Source organism: Salvelinus sp. IW2-2015, linkage group LG1, assembly GCF_002910315.2.
Source record: "Salvelinus sp. IW2-2015 linkage group LG1, ASM291031v2, whole genome shotgun sequence".
Taxonomy (NCBI): Eukaryota; Metazoa; Chordata; class Actinopteri; order Salmoniformes; family Salmonidae; genus Salvelinus; species Salvelinus sp. IW2-2015.
Genome location: NC_036838.1, coordinates 13,423,715 through 13,448,836, shown reverse-complemented (window position 1 = coordinate 13,448,836; position 25,122 = coordinate 13,423,715). Strand labels below are relative to the sequence as shown.

At 43.1% G+C, this 25,122-nt stretch overlaps 1 protein-coding gene across 1 annotated transcript in view; it reads left to right on the top strand.

The window, feature by feature from the left end:
* Positions 1–25,122, top strand: part of LOC111960530 (receptor-type tyrosine-protein phosphatase T-like) — a 209,019-nt gene that overhangs the window by 95,734 nt on the left and 88,163 nt on the right. The window contains exon 2 of the mRNA XM_023982600.1: positions 18,082–18,207. Within this exon, the coding sequence (XP_023838368.1) occupies positions 18,082–18,207 (126 nt within the window). The remainder of the gene's footprint in view (positions 1–18,081; positions 18,208–25,122) is intronic.

The following is a 25,122-nucleotide window of genomic DNA, read 5'->3' as shown; positions in this document are numbered from 1 at the left end:
ATCAATCATTGTCAGAGGAAAACAGCAGGAAAAGCGCAAGCTAGGCCGGAGGGACTTGTTGCGTTTCCAATTCTGTCCCGCGTCAGGGCGAATCGAGGTCCTAGCTGTGGGACTAGATAGCTAATCTCCTTTTGATGAGAAGAGAACACAGCAAACCAAAATTGGTTCTGTGAAAGTTCCCAGAACATTAATTAGGTAAAGGCAAATGTTCTCGTAACACAAAAACTGTCCAGTTGTGCTGATGATTATACTATACTTGTATAAAACATTCGCCTGATGGTGCAAGAACGTTTCCAGAACACATTTTGTCTGTTCTTTAAAGGTTTCATTAGGTTGTGGGAGCAGACTGGTTGGAACATTGTGGGGACATCACAAAATATATGTTCCCAAAACAAAAACTGCCCAGTTGTGTGGATGATTATACAATGTTTCTTTTAGGGTGCCAAAAACATAAACCAGATGTTAAAACTACACTACCGTTCAAAAGTTTGGGGTCACTTAGAAATGTCCTTGTTTTTGAAAGAAAGGCACATTTTTTTGTCCATTATGGCATCAAATTGATCAGAAATACAGTGAGGATATTTGTTAATGTTGTAAATGACTTTTGTAGCTGGAAACGGCTGATTAAAAAAATGAATATCTACATAGGCGTACAGAGGCCCATTATCAGCAACTATCACTCCTGTGTTCCAATGGCACGCTGTGTTAGCTAATCCAAGTTTATCATTTTAAAAGGCTAATTGATCATTAGAAAACTTATTTCGTTTTTGGCCATTTTGAGCCTGTAATCGAACCCACAAATGCTGATGCTCCAGATACTCAACTAGCCTAAAGGAGGCCAGTTTTATCGGTTCTTTAATCAGAATACATTTTTCAACATAATTGCTCCTATGTAGATATTCCATAAAAAATCAGCTGTTTCCAGCTACAATAGTCATTTACAACATTAACAGTGTCTACACTGTATTTCTGGTCAATTTGATGTTATTTTAATGGACAAAAAATTTGCTTTTCTTTCAAGAACAAGGACCTTTCTAAATGACCCTAAACTTTTGAATGGTAGTGTATGGTCTTTAATAGTTCCGAACACATTGTGGGGACATGACAAGAGAGATGTTGCCAAAACACAAAAACTGTGCTGATTATAATGTTTTTATTAGGTTGAAAAAAACATTTGCGTGATGTTGCAATAATGTTCCCAGAAGATTTTTTAAATTTGCTTTAAAAGTTCCCAAAACATTTAATTTGGTTGTGGGAACATTGTGGGTACATTACAAGAGAGATTCCCAAAACACAAAATCTGTCCTCTTGTTCCTGCAATGGTAGTAACATGGTGCACAAAACATTCCCTCAGTGTTCTAAGAATGTTCCCAAAATGATCAAATTATGTTTTGAACAGTCCATGGAGGTTTATTTCATGTGTTAGTGTTATCTTACTGTTTGTGGGACGTTATCATCCGAATTTTAGCTCAAACCCTAACTAGAACGTAATGGGAATGTTAACTGATGTTCTGGGAATGTTCCTGGTTTACTGGGCTGTTTGTAGTTATCAGTAGGTGAGCGAAACAAAGGTCAAGACCTGGTCGTCTGACTGACAATGCTCACTAAGTGCTATGCTACATTGAAGGAATGTTTTTGTTTTGTTGATATAAATAATTCAGGAATTCCATTTAAACTTAGTTCCACAGCATTTTCTTACCCTAAATTCATATTTAATAAAAAATCAAACATTTAAAATGTGTCTTTCATAAGGTGTTCTCACTCACACACTGCTGACTGATCAAGGCTTGGTAGGTAGGAAATCCATAATGCTAATTCATGTTGTGCTACATTGATCTTGGCACTGCTAATCGACTGCTGTTTGTTTCTGTAACCAATGGTGCCTAATGATGGCCTGTAACCATGAATAACCCAGCAGCGACCTGCAGCATCCCTCTCCATCTGTTGCTGCTGTTATATATGAAGGCTGTCACATACATGGGAGGAATATCAAGTCAGCGCTGTAGCCCCAAGGGGTTCGGTGTGTGTGTGTTCTCTCTCTCTCTCTCTCTCTCGCTCGCTCGCTCGCTCGCTCGCTCGCTTTCCGCTTACTCTCTCTCTCTCTCTCTCTCGCTTTCCGCTTACTCTGTCTCTGTGCTGCATACTTTAGCTGGGGGTGGATGCGAGTTTGTGTGTGGTGGGGGGATTGTAATCTGAATGTTCTGCGTTGCTATTCACCAACAGTCAGACACAGACGGAATTTTATTTTAACGAGGTAGTCCATACTAGGGTAAATACACTACTAGGGTCTGAATAGGTGAGTCAGAGTCCGTACTCTCCCCCTCTCTAAAAGTTGGCACATTGGGAACGTTAGTGAGAGGAGTATGTGGCACTCACTGTGACGCTTTAGTGGCAGTTATAATTGCTTTCACACTTTATTCGGATAGTCTGGATTTTCCAGCTGTAGATGCTCTACAGATTGTAAACTATCCACAAACTGTTTATAAACAACTGCTTGCAAAGGTTAGGGTTAGGTTTATAATAAGGGTAGGGAAGTTTAGGGTTAGGATATTTTTTATTTATTTCACCTATATTTAACCAGGTAGGCCAGTTGACAACAAGTTTCTCATTTACAACTGCGACCTGGCCAAGATAAAGCAAAGCAGTGCGACACAAACAACAACACAGAGTTACACATGGAATAAACAAATGTACAGTCAATAACACAATAGAAAAAAGTATATATACAGTGTGTGCACATGGTGTGAGGCAGTAAGGCAATAAATAGGCCATAGTAGCGAAGTAATTACAATTTAGCAAATTTACACTGGAGTGATAAATGTGCAGATGATGATGTGCAAGTAGAAATATTGGTGTGCAAAAATGTAAATAAAAACAATATGGGGATGAGGTGGGTAGATTGGATGGGCTATCTACAGATGGGCTGTGTACAGCTGCAGCGATCGGTTAGTTGCTCAGATAGCTGATGTTTAAAGTTAGTGAGGGAGATATAGGTCTCCAACTTCAGCGATTTTTGCAATTTGTTCCAGTCATTGGCAGCAGAGAACTGGAAGGAAAGGCGGCGAAAGTAGGTGTTGGCTTTGGGGATGACCAGTGAGATATACCTGCTGGAGCGCGTGCTATGGGTGGGTGTTGTTGTTGTGACCAGTGAGCTGATAAGGCGGAGCTTTACCTATCAAATACTTATAGATGACCTGGAGCCAGTGGGTCTGAATATGAAGCGAGGGCCAGCCGTCGAGAGCATGCATGTCGCAGTGGTGGGTGGTATATGGGGCTTTGGTGACAAAACGGATGGCACTGTGGTAGACTGCATCCAGTTTGCTGAGTAGTGTTGGATGCTATTTTGTAAATGACATCATCGAACTCGAGGATCTGTAGGATAGTCAGTTTTACGAGGGTATGTTTGGCGGCGTGAGTGAAGGAGGCTTTGTTGCGAAATAGGAAGCCAATTCTAGATATACTTTTGGATTGGAGATGTTTAATATGAGTCTGGAAGGAGAGTTTACAGTCTAGCCAGACACCTTGGTATTTGTAGTTGTCCACGTATTCTAAGTCAGAAGCGTCCAGAGTAGTGATGCTAGTCGGGTGGGCGGGTGCGGACAGTGATCGGTTGAAGAGCATGCATTTAGTTTTACTAGCGTTTAAGAGCAGTTGGAGGCTGCTGGAGTGTTGTATGGCATTGAAGCTCGTTTGGAGGTTTGTTAACACAGTGTCCAAAGAAGGGCCAGATGTATACAGAATGGTGTCATCTGCGTAGAGGTGGATCAGGGAATCACCAGCAGCAAGAGCGACATCGTTGGTATATACAGAGAAAAGAGTCGGCCCGAGAATTGAACCCTGTGGTAACCCCATAGAGACTGCCAGAGGTCTTGAAACAGGCTCTCTGATTTGACACACTGAACTCTGTCTGAGAAGTAGTTGGTGAACCAGGCGAGGCAGTCAGTTGAGAAACAAAGGCTGTTGAGTCTGTCGATAAGAATATGGTGATTGACAGAGTCGAAAGCCTTGGCCAGGTCGATGAATTCAGCTGCACAGTACTGTCTTTTATCGATGGCGGTTATGATATTGTTTAGGACCTTGAGCGTGGCTGAGGTGCACCCGTGACCAGCTCGGAAACCGGATTGCACAGCGGAGAAGGTACGGTGGGATTTGAAATGTTCAGTGATCTGTTTATTAACTTGGCTTTTGAAGACTTTAGAAAGTCAGGGCAGGATGGATATAGGTCTGTAACAGTTTGTTTCTAGAGTGTCACCCCCGTTGAAGAGGGGGATGACGGCGGCAGCTTTCCAAAGTTTAGGGATCTCGGACAATACGAAAGAGAGGTTGAACAGACTGGTAATAGGGGTTGCAACAATGGCGGCAGATAATTTTAGAAAGAGAGGGTCCAGATTGTCTAGCCTAGCTGATTTGTACGGGTCCAGGTTTTGCAGCTCTTTCAGAACATCTGCTATCTGGATTTGGGTAAAGGAGATGCTGGGGAGGCTTGGTAAAGTATCTACGGGGGGTGCGAAGCTGTTGGCCGGGGTTGGGGTAGCCAGGAGGAAAGCATGACTAGTCGTAGAGAAATGCTTATTGAAATTCTCTTTTATTGTGGATTTATCGGTGGTGACAGTGTTTCCTAGCCTCAGTGCAGTGGGCCGCTGGGAGGAGGTGCTCTTATTCTCCATGGACTTTAGTGTCCCAAAACGTTTTGGAGTTAGATCTACAGGATGCAAATTTCTGTTTGAAAAAGCTAGCCATTGCTTTCCTGACTGACTGCGTGTATTGGTTCCTGATGTCCCTGAAAAGTTGCATATCGCGGAGTCTATTTGATGCTGGTGCAGTCCGCCACAGGATGTTTTTGTGYTGGTCGAGGGCAGTCAGGTCTGGAGTGAACCAAGGGCTATATATCTGTTCTTAGTTCTACATTTTTTGAATGGGGCATGCTTATTTACGATGGTGAGGAAATTACTTTTAAAGAATTACCAGGCATCCTCTACTGATGGGATGAGGTCAATATCCTTCCAGGATACGATACCCGGGACAGGTCGATTAGAAAGGCCTGCTCGCAGAAGTGTTTTAGAGCGCATTTGACAGTTATGAGGGGTGGTCGTTTGACCGCGGATAAGGGTTAGGGTTGAAGCCAGTGGTGGAAAAAGTACCCAATTGTCATACTTGAGTAAACGTAAAGATACGTTAATAGAAAATGACTCAAGTGAAAGTCACCCAGTAAAATACTACTTCAGTATATTTGAAACCAAATACTTTTACTGAAGTATCAAAAGTAAATGTAATTGATAAAGTGTACTTAAGTATCAATAGTATAAATCATTTAAAATGTCTTATATTAAGCAAACCAGACGGCACCATTTTCTTGTTTTTTAAATTTACGGATGGCCTGGGGCACACTCCAACACTCAGACATAATTTACAAATGAATTTGTTTAGTGAGTCCACCAGATCAGAGGCAGTATTAATGACCAGGGATGTTCTCTTGATAAGTGTGTGAATTGAACCATTTTCCTTACCTGCTAAGCATTCAAAATGTAACAAGTACTTTTCTATGTCAGGGAAAATATATGGAGTAAGAAGTACATCAATTTCTTTCGGAATGTGTGAAGTAAAAGTAGTCAAAAATGTAAATAGTTATGTACAGATACCAAAACACATGCATATTAATTAGGCACACACACCGATTTATATGCACATAAATGTACACACTCCCATGCCTGCATGCATGATCACATACATACTGTCCCACAAACACACTTTGAGCAGAGCAGCAGAGGGCATAGTCAAGCGGTACCAGCTGCCATATTGGTGTACATCATCTTCTGATTGAAGACTTTACACCGAGTGTTGGGAGTCTCCTAGTTCATGGTCTTTCAGGCAAACATTTGCAGAGGACAACGTTGAACATGACTGTGTGTGCGCGTGCGTGCGTTTTGTCAGTGATGCTTCTTTCCGCTCTGCCTGACAGAAAGTCCACTCTGTCATAGACAATAATTACACAGATCGTTGTGCTCTTGCTGCAGGGAGAGGTGAGGGCCAAATATCAGAAAAATTCTGTTGCGATGAGTAAGGACCGATGTTCTATGGAATGGTGGTCTGCATGTGTTACGGATGATCTTGAACAGGTGAAGCTTCCTGGAAGTTCAGTTGGGGCAGGATTCAAGGCAGCTGCCAAAAGGCCCTTTTGCTAAGTGAGAGTTAAACTGTATACAACCTTATTCAAAAAGCTATTACATTGGGATTTTTTCTCATCAATCTAGACAAAATACCCCATAATGACATAGAAATATATATATTTTTATAAATGTTTAATAATTTACTTAAACTGATATCACATTTACATAAGTATTCAGACCCTTTACTCAGTACTTTGTTGAAGCACCTTTGGCAGCGATTACAGCATTGAGTCTTCTTGGGTATGATGCTACAAGCTTGGCACAACTGTATTTGGGTAGTTTCTCCCATTCTTCTCTGCAGATCTTCTCAAGCTCTGTCAGGTTGGATGGGGAGCGTCGCTGCACAGCTATTTTCAGGTTTCTTCAGAGATGTTAGATCGCGTTCAAGTCCGGGCTCTGGCTGGGCCACTCAAGGACATTGAGACTTGTCCCGAAGCCATTTCAGCGTTGGCTTGGCTGTGTGTAATTTAACAAAATGTGGAAAAAGTCAAGGGGTCTGAATACTTTCAAAATGTGCTGTATATTATTGTCACTGGCAGACTCTATAATACTCAATTGATCCTTGTAAATATCTAAGCGCCAAATTGGGATTCCGATATTTTTTTTGCCTTTCTGTCTTCGCTTCCAGATATGACCTCGCTCTTTTTAATCTTAGGAGGCGATTTTAATTGCTGGCTTAATCCTACTTTGGATTGTTCAACAAACATTAGGACACCTTCTAGGTCTGCTAAAGTTATCCAAACTTTTCTTGAAGAGTTTGCCGTTACAGACCCATGACCCAATACATTTTCTCCCATGTCCATCACACTGATACCCGTATTGATTAATTCTTCATAGACTACAGACTTCTCCCCTCTGTATGCTCATACAATTCCATTGTCATATCCGATCATGCCCGTCTGACTTTAGAGCTATCAGTTGGTGGTGGGACTGAGCTTTGTGTACCTTGGCATTTTAATACCCGCTTGCTGTCTGATGAAAGTTTTGTCAACTTTCTGACTGGTCAGATTTGTTTTTATAGTCACCAACGACACCCACGTCGTTTCACCATTTGTTCTGTGGGAGACTTTTAAGGCGTTCATTAGAGTTCAAATGATGTCATATACTTGTTTTGAAAGAAACAATTGGATAAAGAGACTCTTAGACAATACTTATGCAACCTCATTGCCAAATTGAGGAACTGCTGATTAAGTTGCGACATAATAACTATGAGTATTGTGACAAGGCAAGTAAATTGCTTTCTCATCAACTTGGCCATGCTTCCTCTGCTCAACAAATTTCTCAAATTCAAACACCTACAGGTGCAACAATAGATCCCCAGCTAATAAATAATCAGTTTAAGGACTTCTATGCATCTGTATACACTTCAGAACAGTCTGCTGACCCCTCGGCTTGATTCAGTCTCCAAGCTTAAATTGGAGGAACCTATCACCAAGAGATTTCAGATGCGGCACGTACAATGCAAGGTGGTAAATGTCCTGGACCAGATGGTACCCAATATAATTTTACAAGATGTTTCTGGATAAATTTGCCACGCTCTTGATTAGTATGTTTATTGAATCCTTTGAATCAGTCTCTCTCCCTTAATCCTTAACACAGGCCGCCATTTCATTGATATTGAAAAATAATAAATACCCTCTCTCCTGCGGGTCCTATCGCCCAATCTCACTGCTCAATGTGGATGTTAAGCTCTTAGATAAACTATTAGCTATGCTTTTGTAGTTGGTTTTACCATCTGTTATTTCCTCTGACCAGAAAGATTTTTTATAAAAAATAGACAATATTTCTCAAATATCAGAAGACTTTTTAATGTTTTGTATAAACTCCCAGAGATTCTAATCTCTCTAAATGCTGAGAAGGCTTTTGATAGAGTGGAGTGAGGCTACCTTTTTTATAGAAACATTTGGCTTCGGCAAAAAAAATCATTGCTTGGATCAAGTTGCTACACACTTCTCCACTTGCATCTGTCAGAATGAATAACACCCACTTTCCTTTCTTCAGAGGCACTAGACTGGCGTGTCTAATGTTTTCCTTGCTTTTTGCTATTCCCATCTAGCCCCTCGCTATTGCATGTTCAGAGGTGACATCGAATAAAGGGTCCCACATTATGCTGATGACTTGTTATTCTATCTGAAACCCAGATATATCCTTACCCATTATGCTATCTGTTCACAATGCATTTGGCCTCGTCTCTGGTTACAAATTCTATCTGAATAAGAGCGAGCTCGTAACTACCATTACACACATTGCCTTTTCAGAGTAGTTCTAGACAAATGCACATACCAAGGGGTACATGTCACGGACAAATTCTATAATTTGCGTGAAAAATATTATCTCCGACTTAATCTGTAATAAAAAAAAATCAATGGATCTGCAAGGTGTTCCTGCAATGGCCTAAAGCCTTAGGGAGCATAATTTTCAGGTCTATTATTGGGCTGCCAATTTCCATGTAATTCAGTACTGGATCCGTGCAGATACCCCACATATCATTCCAGCATGGTTGAAAGAATCTTCCTCGTGTATGCCATCCTCACTGGCTGCTTTAGCGCGTTCCCCTATTCATTCTTCTACTTCAGGTTATACCAAAAACATTTGTATAAAAACCACTCTCAAGATCTGGAACCAGTTTAGACGTCACTTTGGTTTGCGTCGTTCCAACAACTCTCAGCTAAATTCCACCTTCCAAATAGTCATTTCTTTAGATATTTACAAGTGCGCAGCTTTGTCCATGACATGACCTTTAAATTCCCCACTCTTCCTGTGGTTCTTCCACTGATGCATTTTTTCCCACCATCCCCAACAGTGAAAGGTATTATTCCCAATTGGCACCCTTTTTTCTAAGAGACAGTGAGCAAGACGTATAACACATTATGTTCAGTGCCCAGTGACTCTGTGACAGGTTTGGACTGTACATTGTATCAGCCTCAGCTATGTTGCAGTAGAGCCACTTATCAGCAGTACATTACATTACAATACAACTTTATTGTCCATTAGTTAGAAGAAAGTATATGCAAAGTTTTGTTGGCTTTATCCTTTCTTCTCTGTGAGTGATTTGTTGGAGGACTTACCTTGACTTTTTATTCCCTTCTGGCTAGCTCCCTTTTTGGGAGTTTTTTGAACACCATAGCTCAGCTCTGATTTGACTCTAGCAGGACAATGCGTGATTCTTAAATGTCTCTGCTCAACCAAGGTACCCCTGGCATAAGCAGTGACCCAGGGTAGTCCACTGTTTCACTCCCTCATCCCTCTGGGGTTGTGGAGGCAGCTGAAAAGGGAGAATCGCTTGGCGGCTCTATCCGTATGAATATGAATGACGAGCTCAGCTTCTCAGCAGCACACTCACACAACTCACACAGTCTTGCGTCGCATGAAACTGCCTAAGTTGTCTCCAGCTCTACAGTGTCAGTGGGAGGATAAACCCTCAGCTGCATCAGCTTGCTGTCTTCACATATAGAAAGAGAAAGCGAGAGAGACAGTAGAGTTTGAAGCGCCGAGTGGCTATTATCACCAGTCTAAAAAGAGTCATGTTGAAGTCTGGGAATTGTGCTGTCAGATTTTTACCTTACTGGTCATTTGAACACCTTCATTTCCGACCGCCACAGCTTTTTCTATACCAAGACGAAACCTTAGTCGTAAAGGAAGAAAAAAAAAGGGACCTGGGATTTGTCAGTGGTGGTAGAAGATGTGTGTGTGCTTTTGTGTGTGTTTTAATGTTTAGTGTGTTGTGTTTAAACACGTCTAGCAGAGGCAGCCCGTGTACCAGCAGGAGCTGGTTACAGCCACCTACTTAATAATTGAGCTTTGTTGGCCTACTAATTAATTAGCTCAATAATTCAGTGTGCAGGACAGGAGACTTATGGTACCGCCTAGTGTGGTCTCAATAAAATTTTCCATAGCCTATACTAGAGGTCGACCAATTATGATTTTTCAACACCGATACCGATTATTGGAGGACCAAAAAAAGCACATACCGATTAATCGGATGATTTTTAAAATGTATTTGTAATAATGACAATTACAACAATACTGAATGAACACTTATTTTAACTTAATATAATACATCAATAGAATCAATTTAGGCTCAAATAAATAATGAAACATGTTCAATTTGGTATAAATAATGCAAAAACAAAGTGTTGGAGAAGAAAGTAAAAGTGCAATATGTGCCATGTAAGAAAGCTAACATTTAAGTTCCTTGCTCAGAACATGAGAACATATGAAAGCTGGTGTGTGCCCACACACACAGCCAGACCCAAGGACAGTGGGGGTCATACAGGTACATACATGCAAACACATATCTATTTCCCTATTCACATCTTTTCCCTTACCCCTAACCATAATCGCTGTGGCTAGTGCTATGTGAGGGATTTCTTGTTTGAAAGAATGACGTGTTTTGTTGCCTTGTTCAGTGCCTTGTTGCTCCTGTACTCCCTGTACACTCATGACTGTGAGACCACTCATGCCTCCAACACCATCATTAAGTTTGTAGACGACACGACGGTGGTGGGCATGATCGCCGATTGCGATGAGACAGCCTACAGGGAAGAGGTTAGAGCCCTGGCACAGTGGCAGGAAAACAGCCTCTCTCCCTCAACGTCAGCAAAACTACAGGAAACAGGGAGGAGCACACCACTATTGTCATCAATGGGGCTGTAGTCGAGAGGGTCAAAATCTTCAAGTTCCTCGGCGTACACTTCACAGAGGATCTGACATGGTCCAATCACACCACCATCGCGCCTGAAGAAATGCGGGATGGGCCCTTGGATCCTCAAGAAGTTCTACAGTTGCACAATCGAGAACATCTTAATATCAAATTCAAATATTGACTGGCTGCATCACTGCCTGGTTTGGCAACTGCACCATCCTCAACAGGGAGGTCCTACGGAGTGTGGTGTGGACGGTGCAATACATCACTGAGGGAGAGCTCCCTGTACTCCAGGACATCTACACCAAGCGGTTTCTGAGGAAGTCCCAAAAGATCGCCAAGGACTTCATCCACCCGAGCCATGGACTGTTCACTAGTGGTGTAACAGACCGTACTTGATCCGTGATCCGTACGAATCACCCCCCACGGTTCGGCACGCATGTGAACCGCAGATCAATTGCAAAGTTTAACCATCAGTGTGAAATACAGTTTTACTGCCGCTATTACTTTTTAAAGTAATAATTCCCTAAATCTTGATGCAGAGTTGCAGTGAAAACATAAAGACAAGACTGATGCGTGCTGTGTTTTACTCTGAAGCCTGAAGGTTGATTTGATTACTTTGAAAAAGCAGTTGTGTGTACTGTTCACGTGAAAGGGGCATGTTGAATCCCAACGAATCAATCCTGGATGCTCGCTTTGCAAAATCAAAGAAGAAAAAAGAGCAATGACAGACATGGCTAGCAGAGGAGTTGAAGAACTGGAAAAGCCCTCCCGCTTCATTTAAGTCATGTATGGGGCAATTTTGGCTTCTCTGTCAAATATGATGACGGAAGAAGGGTGGTGGACAACACCATTACTGTGTGTAGGCATTGTGCAACAAGAAAGCCGTATGATCATGGAAATACATCGAGCATGGCCACACATTTAAAGCGTCATCACCCTGGTGTGTCAGTAACTGGAGCCAACTCATCCAAGAGACAACAACTTCTCACCACAGCATTTAAGCAGCTCTTTGCTGCAGAATCAGACCGGGCTAAAGCCATCACCAAATCTACTGGGATGTTTATCGCTGCAGACATGAGGCAATACTCTGTTGTGGAAAACAGAGGGTTTAAACATATGGTGAAAGTGCTTGAGCCACGCTATGAAATCCCCTTGCGCACCAACTTCATTATGAAGTGCCAGATCTTTATGAAGAGATCTTTATGAACAGGAAAATATCAAAATTGTTGATGATTTATCCAAGGTGTTCTCTGTTGCCCACACCACAGACGGGTGGACCTCTAGGGCAACGGAAAGCTACGTGACTGCTCACTACACCACAGAGGAGTGGGAGATGCGAAGTCCGGTGCTACATACATGCCCCCTCAATGAGAGTCACACAGGTACAAATATTGCGCAGGTACTGCTGCGGAGTGGAAGCTAGAGAGGCCCAATAGCAATATCCCAACCGCCACAGATAATGCCAAGAACCAAGTAAATTCAGTGATAGAAGCTGGACTGGGGCCACAGATAGCTTGCTTTGCACATATGATAAATTTAGCATCCCGAAGGGGAATCTCAGTGAACCAGATGTACCGCCTCCTTGGGAGGATCAGGAACGTGGTTTCCTTTTTCCACCGATGCACAACAGCCGCTCATGTGCTTTAGACCAAGCAAGCAATGCTACAGCTACCGACCCACAAGCTCATACACGATGTCACAACAAGATGGAAGATGGCGCTATCTTGAGCAGCAGGCAGCTGTATACTCTGCACTGACAGACAAGACCCTGAAAGAAATAAAGACGTCGTCACCTCGTCTGATGATGACGTGAAAGTGGCAGAGGAGGTCCTCCAGGTGCTCAAACCCCTCAAACGGTTACAACCCTATTGAGCACTGAAACTGTCTGTGTCCATGATCCTACCTCTGAAAACAAGGATTCTACAATCCATGGCCCCAAGTGAGGAAGACCGCACCATCACTAGAGATGTCAAGGCTGCCATTAGAGAGGACCTGAACCCCAGATACCCCCATAATGTACAGGACATTGATCTACCTCACTGGATCCAAGGTTCAAGCCCCTGTCTCACCTAGACCCTGCCCAATGCCAGAGAACATACAGTGATCTCACCACTGAGATTGTGGCCACTGAAGAGGTAAAAAAAAGAAGAGTGAATTACTTAAATAATAAATATACTGCAGTCTAGTCTTAGTCTATGCTATTGCTATTAGAATAATCCAATTTTCATTTGGAATAATAATGGCTTTTATTAAATGTTATTGCCACAATTATAGTTCTATGAAATATGAAAATAAATAATTAGTAAGTTTAATAGATCAAGTCATTTTTTCTGCAGGGTCAAGCCACAGAGCCGACAGGAGCAGACTGAGGCATCTCCTCCACAAAATAATTCGGCCAGGAAGGAGCTTTTCGAGGAGACCTTTGCGAGCAAGGACACAAGCAAGACATTTTCCAACACCCTTAAAGAGGAGGTGGCATCCTACAAGCGGCATTCCAGTGGATGGTGATCCACTGGCATGGTGGAAAAGCAATGAGTTGCCATGATGGCAAGATGCTACCTGGTTGTGCCTGGCACTCCAGTTCCTAGCGAGAGGGTGTTCTCCACGGCAGGGGACATAGTGACTGCAAAGAGGTCTACCCACTCCCCAGACAATGTAGACATCCTCATCTTGAAAAATAATTTGAAGTTACAAGCTCAGGTCTACTTTGATTTCTTTTTTTTTGATGATGTGGACACTGGCTATTTTTTTTCATTCACTATTGTTTGAAGGAAGAAGGTATCATGCCTCATATTGTACTTTAATTTAACAATTGTGTATTGAATATTTTAAGATTTATTTAATTTTTTATTTAACCTTTATTTAACCAGATAGGCCAGTTGAGAACAAGTTCTCATTTACAACTGCAACCTGGCCAAAATAAAGCAAAGCAGTGTGACACAAACAACAGAGTTACACGTGATAAACAAACGTACAGTCAATAACACATTAGAAAAATCTTTATACAGTGTGTGCAAATGTAGTAAGATTAGGGAGGTAAGGCCATAAATTGGCCATAGTGGTGAAATAATTACAATTTAGCATTTAAACACTGGAGTGATAGATGTGCAAGTAAAGATACTGGGGTGCAAAGGAGCAAAAAAATTAATAACAAAATGGGGATGAGGTAGTTGGGTGGGTTATTTACAGATGGGCTGTGTACAGCTGCAGCGATCGAACAGCTGATGCTTAAAGTTAGTGAGGGAGATATAAGTCTCCAGCTTCAGTGATTTTTGCAATTCGTTCCATATTTGTCTCTTTTTATTTTTTATTTTTTTTGCTCACCCCAAAAATTATCCGATCCGTGACTAAAAACCGTAATCCGAACCGTAAGTTTTGTGATTTATTGCACCACTACTGTTCACTGTGATACTCCAATACCTTTTTGCAAGATAGTATCGGGTCTTGGATCAACAGGCTCCGAGACAGCTTCTACCACCAGGCCATCAGACTGCTGAACAGCTAACCCTAGCTGTCTCCCTGCGCAGACCAAATAGTCTCGATCGGCAATAAATACAGTGTAACATTTGTTTGTAAATACCTGTTCTATTACTTGTTATTTTAGAATTGACTCTTTTGATTGTTGTTATTATTATTCAATAGATTCATTTACTGCATTGTTGAGGGAGCTAGCGCATAAGCATTTCGCTACACTTTTTATACGTGCTGTAAACTGTATGTAGCGAATATATTTGATTTGATTTAAAGGCCGATAGAAGCTAGCTTTTCCAAGTAGACTTATTGTGGTTTTCCATGTCTGTTCTACCAATCCCTGGAATTAGGTGATCAGGATTGGCCTCCTCTGAGGATACACCACCTGACTCACACAGGAGAGGGAAAGGGAGTCATTAATGCAAAGTTGCCATTTTTGTCAAACAATTCTGAATTGAGATTGGCATGCGAATAGTGTCAAGACCTCGTCAGAGAAGGGATAAAAAACGACTGACACAAGTCTGTGAGGAAGATAATTTTTACGCAGGTTGAAGTTCATTGTCACGAATCTTACCCTGAAGGCAGAACTGAGTGATTTCCGCTAGATTATAGTAATGCATAGATTTTTTGGGGGTGCCTTTTGGTCTTAATTTAAGGTTAGTGTTACAAATGCACGGAGGCTTGTTGTGCAATTAAACTGAACGTCTTTACTTGAGATCAACATGTTAAAAACTCAGTCATCCAAAATAATGATTAAATTAAGTTCCTACATCTGTATATTTCATTCATACAAGCGTTTCAAAGCCTGAGGAGAGAGATGCAAAACCAAGAAGCATTAACTCATTGACAGTTCAGTATTTTCTACCGGTGAGAAGCGTGTCCCTAAAGCGTATCACTGACCGCTCATGAACCCAGAGTGCTTGTTGTGGAGACAGATTTAATTTTCAAGCAACTGTATGCTCTCTCAGCTGGGTAATGCTCATGAGGTCACACCGTAGCAAAATGATTTACAGTAGTTTCTTCCCATTTTATTCAGTATTCTTCTGTTTGGTGCTTGAACACTGAACATGTCCCAGCTCTGACCTGAGTGAGCTTGTAGAACCTCTGTCCAATGCCTGGCTACTTATCTTACCTAAAGCCTTCTCTCCTCTCCACAAGGTGATGGATGGGGATAGATTGGCTTGGGGAAATGGATTGTGGGACTTGGGCTGATGAGGTTTAAGAGTGTTTGCGAAGTGGAAAAGGTAGAATTAGTAGGGGTTGAGGGAGCGGCTAAATCGAACGAGCTGTGTGTGTTATTAGAGGCACCCTCGTTAGCCTTATTTTCTCGTCTAATTCAGCATGACTGGCGAAGCTGGATTAATTTCAAACGGGATGTGAGTGAAAGCGATTCTCTCTGTGTGTGTTTGTGTTGAGTCTGTGTGTCTCGCTCACTAATTTAATCGGTCTACTATGTCTTATGTCCTCGATCCTGTCCAAATGGATTTGATCTATTGACTTCAGGTGTGTACGTGTGTGTGTTTGTTTTTCTGAGCCAAGAAAAATACAAAAATGTGTCCCATTGAGTCATCTAATGAAAATAAGAATATGGCTGCTTGGCCTTTGTCAGGACACATTTGACCTAAATTGGAAGACAAATATTACATGACAAAAACACTGTCCTGATACTGTACATCTCTGTTGACTGCCAAATTATTGAAAGCTATATTTGGCTATTATTCATGCCTATTGGAGTGAAAGTAATAGCTTTAGCATCCGAGCCGTATATTAGCCTGCCTAGCTCGGAAATGCCGCCGGGGGATACAAGAAGAGTACACACAGTATGTTTGTAAACGCTGTAATTAAATCTTAGATGATGACAGTAAATTTTATGGGAGCAAACTAAGATATTATCTAAGTGAACAGAAAACAGACGCTTTAGCAGAGTTTGTCCCCATTGGTGTATATCATGCTAGAAACTGTCAGTTTCGATTGAAAGTGGGTATAAATGTATGGTTCTAATTATCCAAAGGGTACGATTGGGGCTCCGGAAATGGATAAAAGACTGGAATGTTTTAGAAGGGTCTTGAGTATTATCACAAGATGGGTGCATATCTTTATCTTAATCAACACTAATACTCAACTTAACCAGAAACCACTGATCCAAATGAATGAACCCTGAGGATAATCTGTCCAAAAAGCTTATCTTTATAAAGAGCTATGTAAAGATTACTTGAGAAATTCAACATTCAATCATCACTCGTTTTAAATATACTGTACTGTAGCCTGGTGTCCATTTTCTTTACCTTTTCTACCACAACAACATTTCAAAACTGATATTTCCAAAGATCTCTTTGTTGATCATATCATCTTAAAATTCAACTAAACTAGCTAGCAAACTCATTATGTAGTTGCCCAAAATGGCAAAAATATTAAATTAATTCAAATTAAATGCACATTAATTACAGTACAGCTGTAATCTGCCAGCAATACATATTAATTGCAGGGCCCCTAATTCTCAAATGAAATCCTGAGGTGCAAACACTTCAATTTCTTCTCTGGCATTTTTTTCTAGCGTAAACAACATCCTCTTTGACTGTAGCGACTGTGAACGCATTCTAACTCCGCATTCCACCTCCCATTCATTGCCCTTAGAAACATGCCTCTCAGTTCATTAAAACATTATTGATGAAAGTGCTACATGGGAAACTCTATTTGATAAACAATGTCTCGACAGAGAGCCTAAAGAAAACTCAGCTGCTGGAAAACTTCCCAATTACATCTCACTGTCTACTAGCATTAGTGATGAAAAGCCCCCATTTTTACGCTAGCTCCTCTCCTATTTGCAGATGTGGGTGCAGGTTGTAGCAGCAGCTTCAAATGATAATGGAACTGTTGCTTATCTGCTGTGGGCAACTTATCAATAATGGATCAAATTGGTAGGCAACATTAATTAGAGGAGATGAAGGGCTTTGGCTTGTTTTTCTGTCACTTTACACCCCCCCCCCCCCCCCGCAGAAACAGACACGATGCCACGATGGTGGTTGTTTGACACTTTTGATTTGGAAAGTGAAAAGTTATTTGTTATGTAGTGTCCATATTAGGACAGCCTCAATCTCAGTTGAGATTAGGGGTTTTGATTAAGGAAGACTGGATTTATTGACGTAGAAATAAATGTTTGGGACATTTCAGAATGGACATACTGTGGTGTTTTCTTTTGGGGGGGGGGGGGATTTAAACCCAAGTCATAATCTGTCTAACAAAAGATCATTGACACCAACTCCCCTCTCATTTTAATGGAATAATAACCCATTCTTGTGCTCTGATTTTCCCATTCAGTAAACAGGCAAGTCATTAACTGCCAATGAGTGTTTAGTCCTTGGCTTATGCAATTTTATAAATTAGATTAAAACCAGAAGCAAGCTTTTCATTTAATTGGAAAAAATATATCCATTCATGTATAATACAACAACTGTATTCCTTGCCACAGTAAACTGTCAAGTCAGCACAGCCTAGATCAATCGATCCACGCTCAAAAACACTTAAACTATGGGTGTAATTGAAAAAACAGAGATAAAACACAAAAAAAAACTAAGAATTCCCTTTGAATCCTCTCATTGCAATTAAACCACGCGTCTCAAAGAGTACATTTAATTAGACCGAGTTTAGTCTTGCTTTCTCAATCCATGGCTTCTGGCTAGCATGAAGCCTAATGCGCTGGAAAATCATTATTTAGCGGGGATGAAATAATGATGTGAGTATATGGCTTTATCGTGTTTACATATGCAACCCTTCTCTTCTCGTCATGTCCTACAGGCAGTTGTTCGTTTGAAGAGCACTACAGCAGCTGTGGCTACAGTGTGGCCCTGGGGACCAATGGCTTCGCCTGGGAGCAAGTCAACACTTGGGAGAGGCCCACTATGGACGCGGCTGTTCCCACAGGTACACAACGGGGCTTCCTCCTCTCTCCTTCCTTTATTTTCCCCTATCTCCTCTCCTCACCCCTTCTTTTTTTGGGTGTGTGTGTGTGTCTTGCTTTTGTCAGCGCATCTTTCTTTCTTGTCCTCTCGTGGACAATTATATCTGTATTTTGGCTCTCCTCCGCTTTCACTCCCTCTCTCTCTCACAATCTCTCTTTGTTTCTCTCTGACTGATCACCTATGGTAGGGATGTCAGTGTCAGCTCCCCAGCTCCACGGGGTGCCTTCTAGTGTTACGCCACTGACATTAATCCAGTTAGCAGTTGAACACACTGCAACTATGTAACAAATGGCACCCTATTCCCTACATAGTGCACTACTTTTGACCATATCCCTAAGGGTCTTCCTCTGGACACTGGTGAAAAAGTAGTAAACTATTTAGGCAATAGGGTGTCATTTGGGACACAGACTGCCAGTACTGTAGTAGAGGCTTGTTATATTTGTCTACTGTGCTGACTGCTGAGCAAATTTCATTGAAGATCGCACAAAGAAGGCATATGGGGCAATTTTTTGCATTTGGTGCAAATACAGGTCGTGTGAAAATCAGAAGCGCCGAGAACAACGTGATCAAGGTCTCTTTTTTTCGGCATGGCAAAACAGGGTACTTCAGATAAAAAATGTGAAAAAAAGGGGCGGTATAAATAAATAAACAACAGGAACCTATTTCACCCATATTCCTTCATATTTGTGTCATCGGGATAGGAGCATCTAATCAAAGGCATCACTGCATGTGTTAATGTGGAGGTAGGTACCTCATGTGTCTGCCCTTCTGTGCGTGTCACCCACAACAGCTGAAATGCATGAGATACAAGCATCTTCACTGATCGTGCATGGCATTTCATACAATGTACCGTTGAACAATGCTGGACACAGTAGGCTCTACATAAAAAGAGAGTGAGAGCAGTGAGGCTCAGCGACTCAGGAGGGGCTCAGGTGATGAGGTTATTCCCATCAGTGCAAGCTGTCCTCCTTGTCACCAGGGCTCTTTCACCGCTTCAAAAAGAGTGCCGTTCCGAGGGAATGGGTTCAGTTGTGTTTTTCTGTGTTTGTTTTCTTCTCCTTCCTTCTATAATGCTCATGTTTGGCGCCAGGATATTACCTGGGATAGGAGATCGGTTGGTGGCGTTAAGAAGAGGTTGAGCAGTCACACAAAGTCTCTCAGACAGACCACACTCCTTAGAATATTACTTGAAAGCCACAGATGACACGCTGAGTATAAGAGCCTTATCAGGTCTAAGCTCTTTTCAACTCAACTTTCCCACTACTACTCCACGGTTGAGGCATTTTATGGTCAGTTCTATTCTTGGAATAAAGGGGACCTGTCTACTTAAAGGTGTTCAGTCCTGGTGTCAAGACCAAGAAGCAATATTACTTTCTGTCACTGTGACTACTGAAAGTGCATGGGCCGGTTTGCCATATAGAGATTAAGCCTAGTCATAGACTCAAAAGAGCTTTCAATGGAGGTCCTTCACAGAGAATAATTCTTAGTCCAGGACTAAGCCTAATCTTCCTAATCTGTGTCCTGGAAACAAGCCCTATGAGTGCAGATTAAAGTTTGCGACAGTTGACTAGTATGTGATAGTTGTTGACTCAAGGGAATAAAGTAATCTTCTTGCACTCTGTTTCCATCATATGCTGTTCCCATCATAAAAAAAAAAAAATACATTTTACCCCCTTTTCTCCCCAATTTTCGTGGTATCCAATTGCTAGTAATTACTATCTTGTTTCATCGCTATAACTCCCATACGGGCTCGGGAGAGACGAAGGTCGAAAGCCATGCGTCCTCCGAAACACAACCCAACCAAGCCGCACTGCTTCTTAACACAGCGCGCCTCCAACCCGGAAGCCAGCCACACCAATGTGTCGGAGGAAACACTGTGCACCTGGTTCCCTTGGTTAGCGCGCACTGCGCCCGGCCCGCCACAGGAGTCGCTGGTGCGTGATGAGACAAGGATATCCCAACCGGCCAAACCCTCCCTAACCCGGACGACGCTAGGCCAATTGTGCGTCGCCCCACGGACCTCCCGGTCGCGGCCGGCTGTGACAGAGCCTGGGCGCGAACCCAGAGTCTCTGGTGGCGCAGCTAGCGCTGCGATGCAGTGCCCTAGACCACTGCGCCACCCAGGAGGCCCTGCTGTTCCCATCATTGAGTCTTAATTTTCCTTTTGTTGATATTTCACTCTTCAAACACTCCAAATGGCACTTTAAATTGGTGGCCGCGGTGGGATTTGTCCCATGTCTCTCGGGGCAACGGGCAAGGTTTCTTCTGTTTGCATGGCGGACTTTGTGTGCAATAGTGCTTCTCAAGAGAGGGGATATACTAATCACTGGTCATGGCTTTTGTTAGAGTCCATTAGGCTCTCGCCGCTACACAGTAGCTACGCTTAGAGTCCTTTTTACACCTCTCTCGCTACAAAATCAGTATCTAGTGTATAAGGTACAAGTAAATATCACTGTGACGTGACATGTTTTGTTGATTCGTCACTTTTGTCAGAGATTGACTGCAGAGTGATTGCGGACAGGGAGTTTCGGAATTGTTGCGTTCTCCGCCCATTTGCACGTCTCTCTGAAATCTGCTCCCACATCTATCTCCATTATTACCTCTTCAAGTGGAGCTCTGGCTGAAAAAAAAAAAATCTGAACCAATCACCAGAAACATGGCTGAGGACCGTCATTTTGATGTGACGTGTTTACTCGACTGGGGAAACTGTGGAGTTTGAAGCCTATGCCAAAGGACTCTGGGATTAGTAATGGACATTTGATTTATAGGTTGTCAACAGCCCAGTTGCATTAATTCCTTGTGTTATTGGTCTGTGTAAATCTGATGAGGGTAAAGGGGTTAAATTACTCGTCTACTTGTTTTGTTCTTGGTGATGATTTGAGTGCTCTTGTCTGACTTGCAGACTTGATTGTGTTTCTGATTTGAGCGTGGCAGGCGTGCGAGGGTTGGAAGTGGAGAGGGAGCCGCATTGATAAGAAATTGACAGGGAAAGGGGCCACAGGCACGCTCTCTCTCTCCTCACATACAGTGACCATCTCCTGTCAATGGAGGTGAAATTATTACTCACCATACTCACAGGACCTCTTAACCAGACACGGTAACAATGCTGATTAGATAAGCAGGATGGTTCACAACTCACCCTTTTTTATTTATTTTTTATTTATTTCACCTTTATTTAACCAGGTAGGCTAGTTGAGAACAAGTTCTCATTTGCAACTGCGACCTGGCCAAGATAAAGCATAGCAGTGTGAACAGACAACACAGAGTTACACATGGAGTAAACAATAAACAAGTCAATACATGGTAGAAAAAGAGAATCTATATACAATGTGGCAAAAGGCATGAGGTAGGCAATAAATCTAATAATTACAATTTAGCAGATTAACACTGGAGTGATAATCATCAGATGAACATGTGCAAGAAGAGATACTGGTGTGCAAAAGAGCAGAAAAGTAAATAAATAAAAGCAGTATGGGGGTGAGGTAGGTAAATTGGGTGGGTAGTTTACAGATGGACTATGTACAGCTGCAGCGATCGGTTAGCTGCTCGGATAGCAGATTTTTAAAGTTGTTGAGGGAGTAAAAGTCTCCAATTCAGAGATTTTTGCATTCGTTCCAGTCGCAGGCAGCAGAGAACTGGAAGGAAAGGCGTCCAAATGAGGTTTTAGCTTTAGGGATGATCAGTGAGATACACCTGCTGGAGCGCGTGCTGCGGGTGGGTGTAGCCATCGTGACCAGTGAACTGAGATAAGGCGGCACTTTACCTAGCTAGCCTTGTAGATGACCTGGAGCCAGTGGGTCTGACGACGAACATGTAGCGAGGGCCAGCCGACTAGGGCATACAGGTCGCAGTGGTGGGTCGTATAAGGTGCTTTAGTAACAAAACGAATGGCACTGTGATAACTGCATCCAGTTTGCTGAGTAGAGTGTTGGAAGCTATTTTGTAGATGACATCGCCGAAGTCGAGGATCGGTAGGATAGTCAGTTTACTAGGGTAAGTTTGGCGGCGTGAGTGAAGGAGGCTTTGTTGCGGAATAGAAAGCCGATTCTTGCTTTGATTTTGGATTGAGATGTTGATATGAGTCTGGAAGGAGAGTTTGCAGTCTAGCAGACACCTAGGTACTTATAGATGTCCACATATTCTAGGTCGGAACCGTCCAGGGTGGTGATGCTAGTCGGCGTGCGGGTGCAGGCAGCGAACGGTTGAAAAGCATGCATTTGGTTTTACTAGCGTTTAAGAGCAGTTGGAGGCCACGGAAGGGTGTTGTATGGCATTGAAGCTTGTTTGGAGGTTAGATAGCACAGTGTCCAAGGAAGGGCCGGAAGTATATAGAATGGTGTCGTCTGCGTAGAGGTGGATCAGGGAATCGCCCGCAGCAAGAGCAACATCATTGATGTATACAGAGAAAAGAGTCGGCCCGAGAATTGAACCTGTGGTACCCCCATAGAGACTGCCAGAGGACGGACAACATGCCTCCGATTTGACACACTGAATCTGTCTGCAAAGTAGTTGGTGAACCAGGCAAGGCAGTCATTAGAAAACCGAGGCTACTGAGTCTGCCGATAAGAATATGGTGATTGACAGAGTCGAAAGCCTTGGCCAGGTCGATGAAGACGGCTGCACAGTAATGTCTTTTATCGATGGCGGTTATGATGTCGTTTAGTACCTTGAGCGTGGCTGAGGTGCACCCGTGACCGGCTCGGAAACCGGATTGCACAGCGGAGAAGGTACGGTGGGATTCGAGATGGTCAGTGATCTGTTTGTGACTTGGCTTTCGAAGACCTTAATAGGCAGGGCAGGATGGATATAGGTCTGTAACAGTTTGGGTCCAGGGTGTCTCCCCCTTTGAAGAGGGGGATGACCGCGGCAGCTTTCCAATCCTTGGGATCTCAGATGATACGAAGGAGAGGTTGAACAGGCTGGTAATAGGGGGTGCGACAATGGCGGCGGACAGTTTCAGAAATAGGGGGTCCAGATTGTCAAGCCCAGCTGATTTGTATGGGTCCAGGTTTTCCAGCTCTTTCAGAACATCTGCTATCTGGATTTGGGTAAAGGAGAAGCTGGGGAGGCTTGGGCGAGTAGCAGCGGGGGGGGCGGGCTGTTGGCCAAGGTTGGAGTCGCCAGAGGAAGGCATGGCCAGCCATTGAGAAATACATTACATTTAATTTAAGTCATTTAGCAGACGCTCTTTCCAGAGCGACTTACAAATGGTGCATTCACCAACAAATGCTTGTTGAAGTCTTCGATTATCACGGATTATCGTAGGTGACCGTGTTACCTAGCCTCAGTGCAGTGGGCAGCTGGGGGAGGTGCTCTTGTTCTCCATGGACTTTACAGTATCCCAGAACTTTTGGAGTTAGAGCTACAGGATGCGAATTTCTGCTTGAAAAAGTGCCTTTGCTTTCCTGACTGACTGCGTGTATTGGTTCCTGACTTCCTGAACAGTTGCATATCGCGGGGGCTCTTCGATGCTATTTGCAGTTGCCACAGGATGTTTTTGTGCTGGTCGAGGGCAGTCAGGTCTGGGTGAACCAGGGCTATATCTTGTTCTTGGTTCTGCATTTTTTTTGAACGGAGCATGCTTGTCTAATATGGTGAGGAAGTAACATTTAAAGAATGACAGGCATCTCATGACGGGATGAGGTCAATATCCTTCCAGGGTAACCGGGCGCGGTCGATTAGAAAAGGCCTGCTCGCAGAATGTTTTAGGGAGCGTTTGACAGTTATGAGGGTGGTCGTCTTTGACCGCTGGACCGTGGCGGATACAGGCAATGAGGCAGTGATCGCTGAGATCTTGATTGAAGACAGCAGAGGTGTATTTGGAGGGCAGGTTGCGTCAGGATAATGGTCTATTAGGGTGCCATGTTTACGGATTTAGGGTTGTACCTGGTGGGTTCCTTGATGATTTGGTGTGAGATTGAGGGCATCAAGCTTTGGATTGTAGGACTGCCGGGGTGTTAAGCATATCCAGTTTAGGTCACCTAACAGAACAAACTCTGAAGCTAGATGGGGAGCGATCAATTCACAGATGCTGTCCAGGGCACAGCTGGGAGCTGAGGGGGGTCGGTAGCAGGCGGCAACAGTGAGAGACTTATTTCTGGAGAGATTAATTTTTAAAATTAGAAGTTCGAACTGTTTGGGCATAGACCTGGAAAGTTGAAGAACTTTGCAGGCTATCTCTGCAGTAGATTGCAACTCCTCCCCCTTGGCAGTTCTATCTTGACGGAAATGTTATAGTGGGTATGGAAATCTCAGAATTTTTGGATGGCCTTCCTAAGCCAGGATTCGGACACGCAAGGACATCAGGATTGGCAGAGTGTGCTAAAGCGGTGGAGTAAGGCAAACTTGGAGGAGGCTTCTGATGTTGACATGCATGAGGCCAAGGCTTTTCGATCGCAGAAGTCAACAAATGAGGGTGACTGGGGACATGCAGGGCCTGGGTTACCTCCACATCACCGAGAACAGAGGAGTAGTAGGATGAGGGTGCGGCTAAAGGCTATCAAAACTGGTCGCCTAGAGCGTTGGGACAAAGAATAAAAGGAGCAGATTTATGGGCGTGGTAGAATAGATTCTGGGCATAATGTGCAGACAGGGTATGGAGGGGCGCGGGTACAGCGGAGGCAAGCCAGGCACTGGGTGATGATAAGAGAGGTTGTATCTCTGGACATGCTGGTCTCAATGGGTGAGGTCACCGCATGTGTGGGGGGTGGACGAACGGGGGTATCAGAGGTACGGAGAGTGGAACTACAGGGTCCATTGCAAACCAAAACAATGATAATGAAAACTAGCCTGAACAACAGTATGCAAGGCATATTGATATTTGAGAGAGACATACAATAAGGCATAAGTGATTGCAGGTCTTGATTGGGAGAGCTAG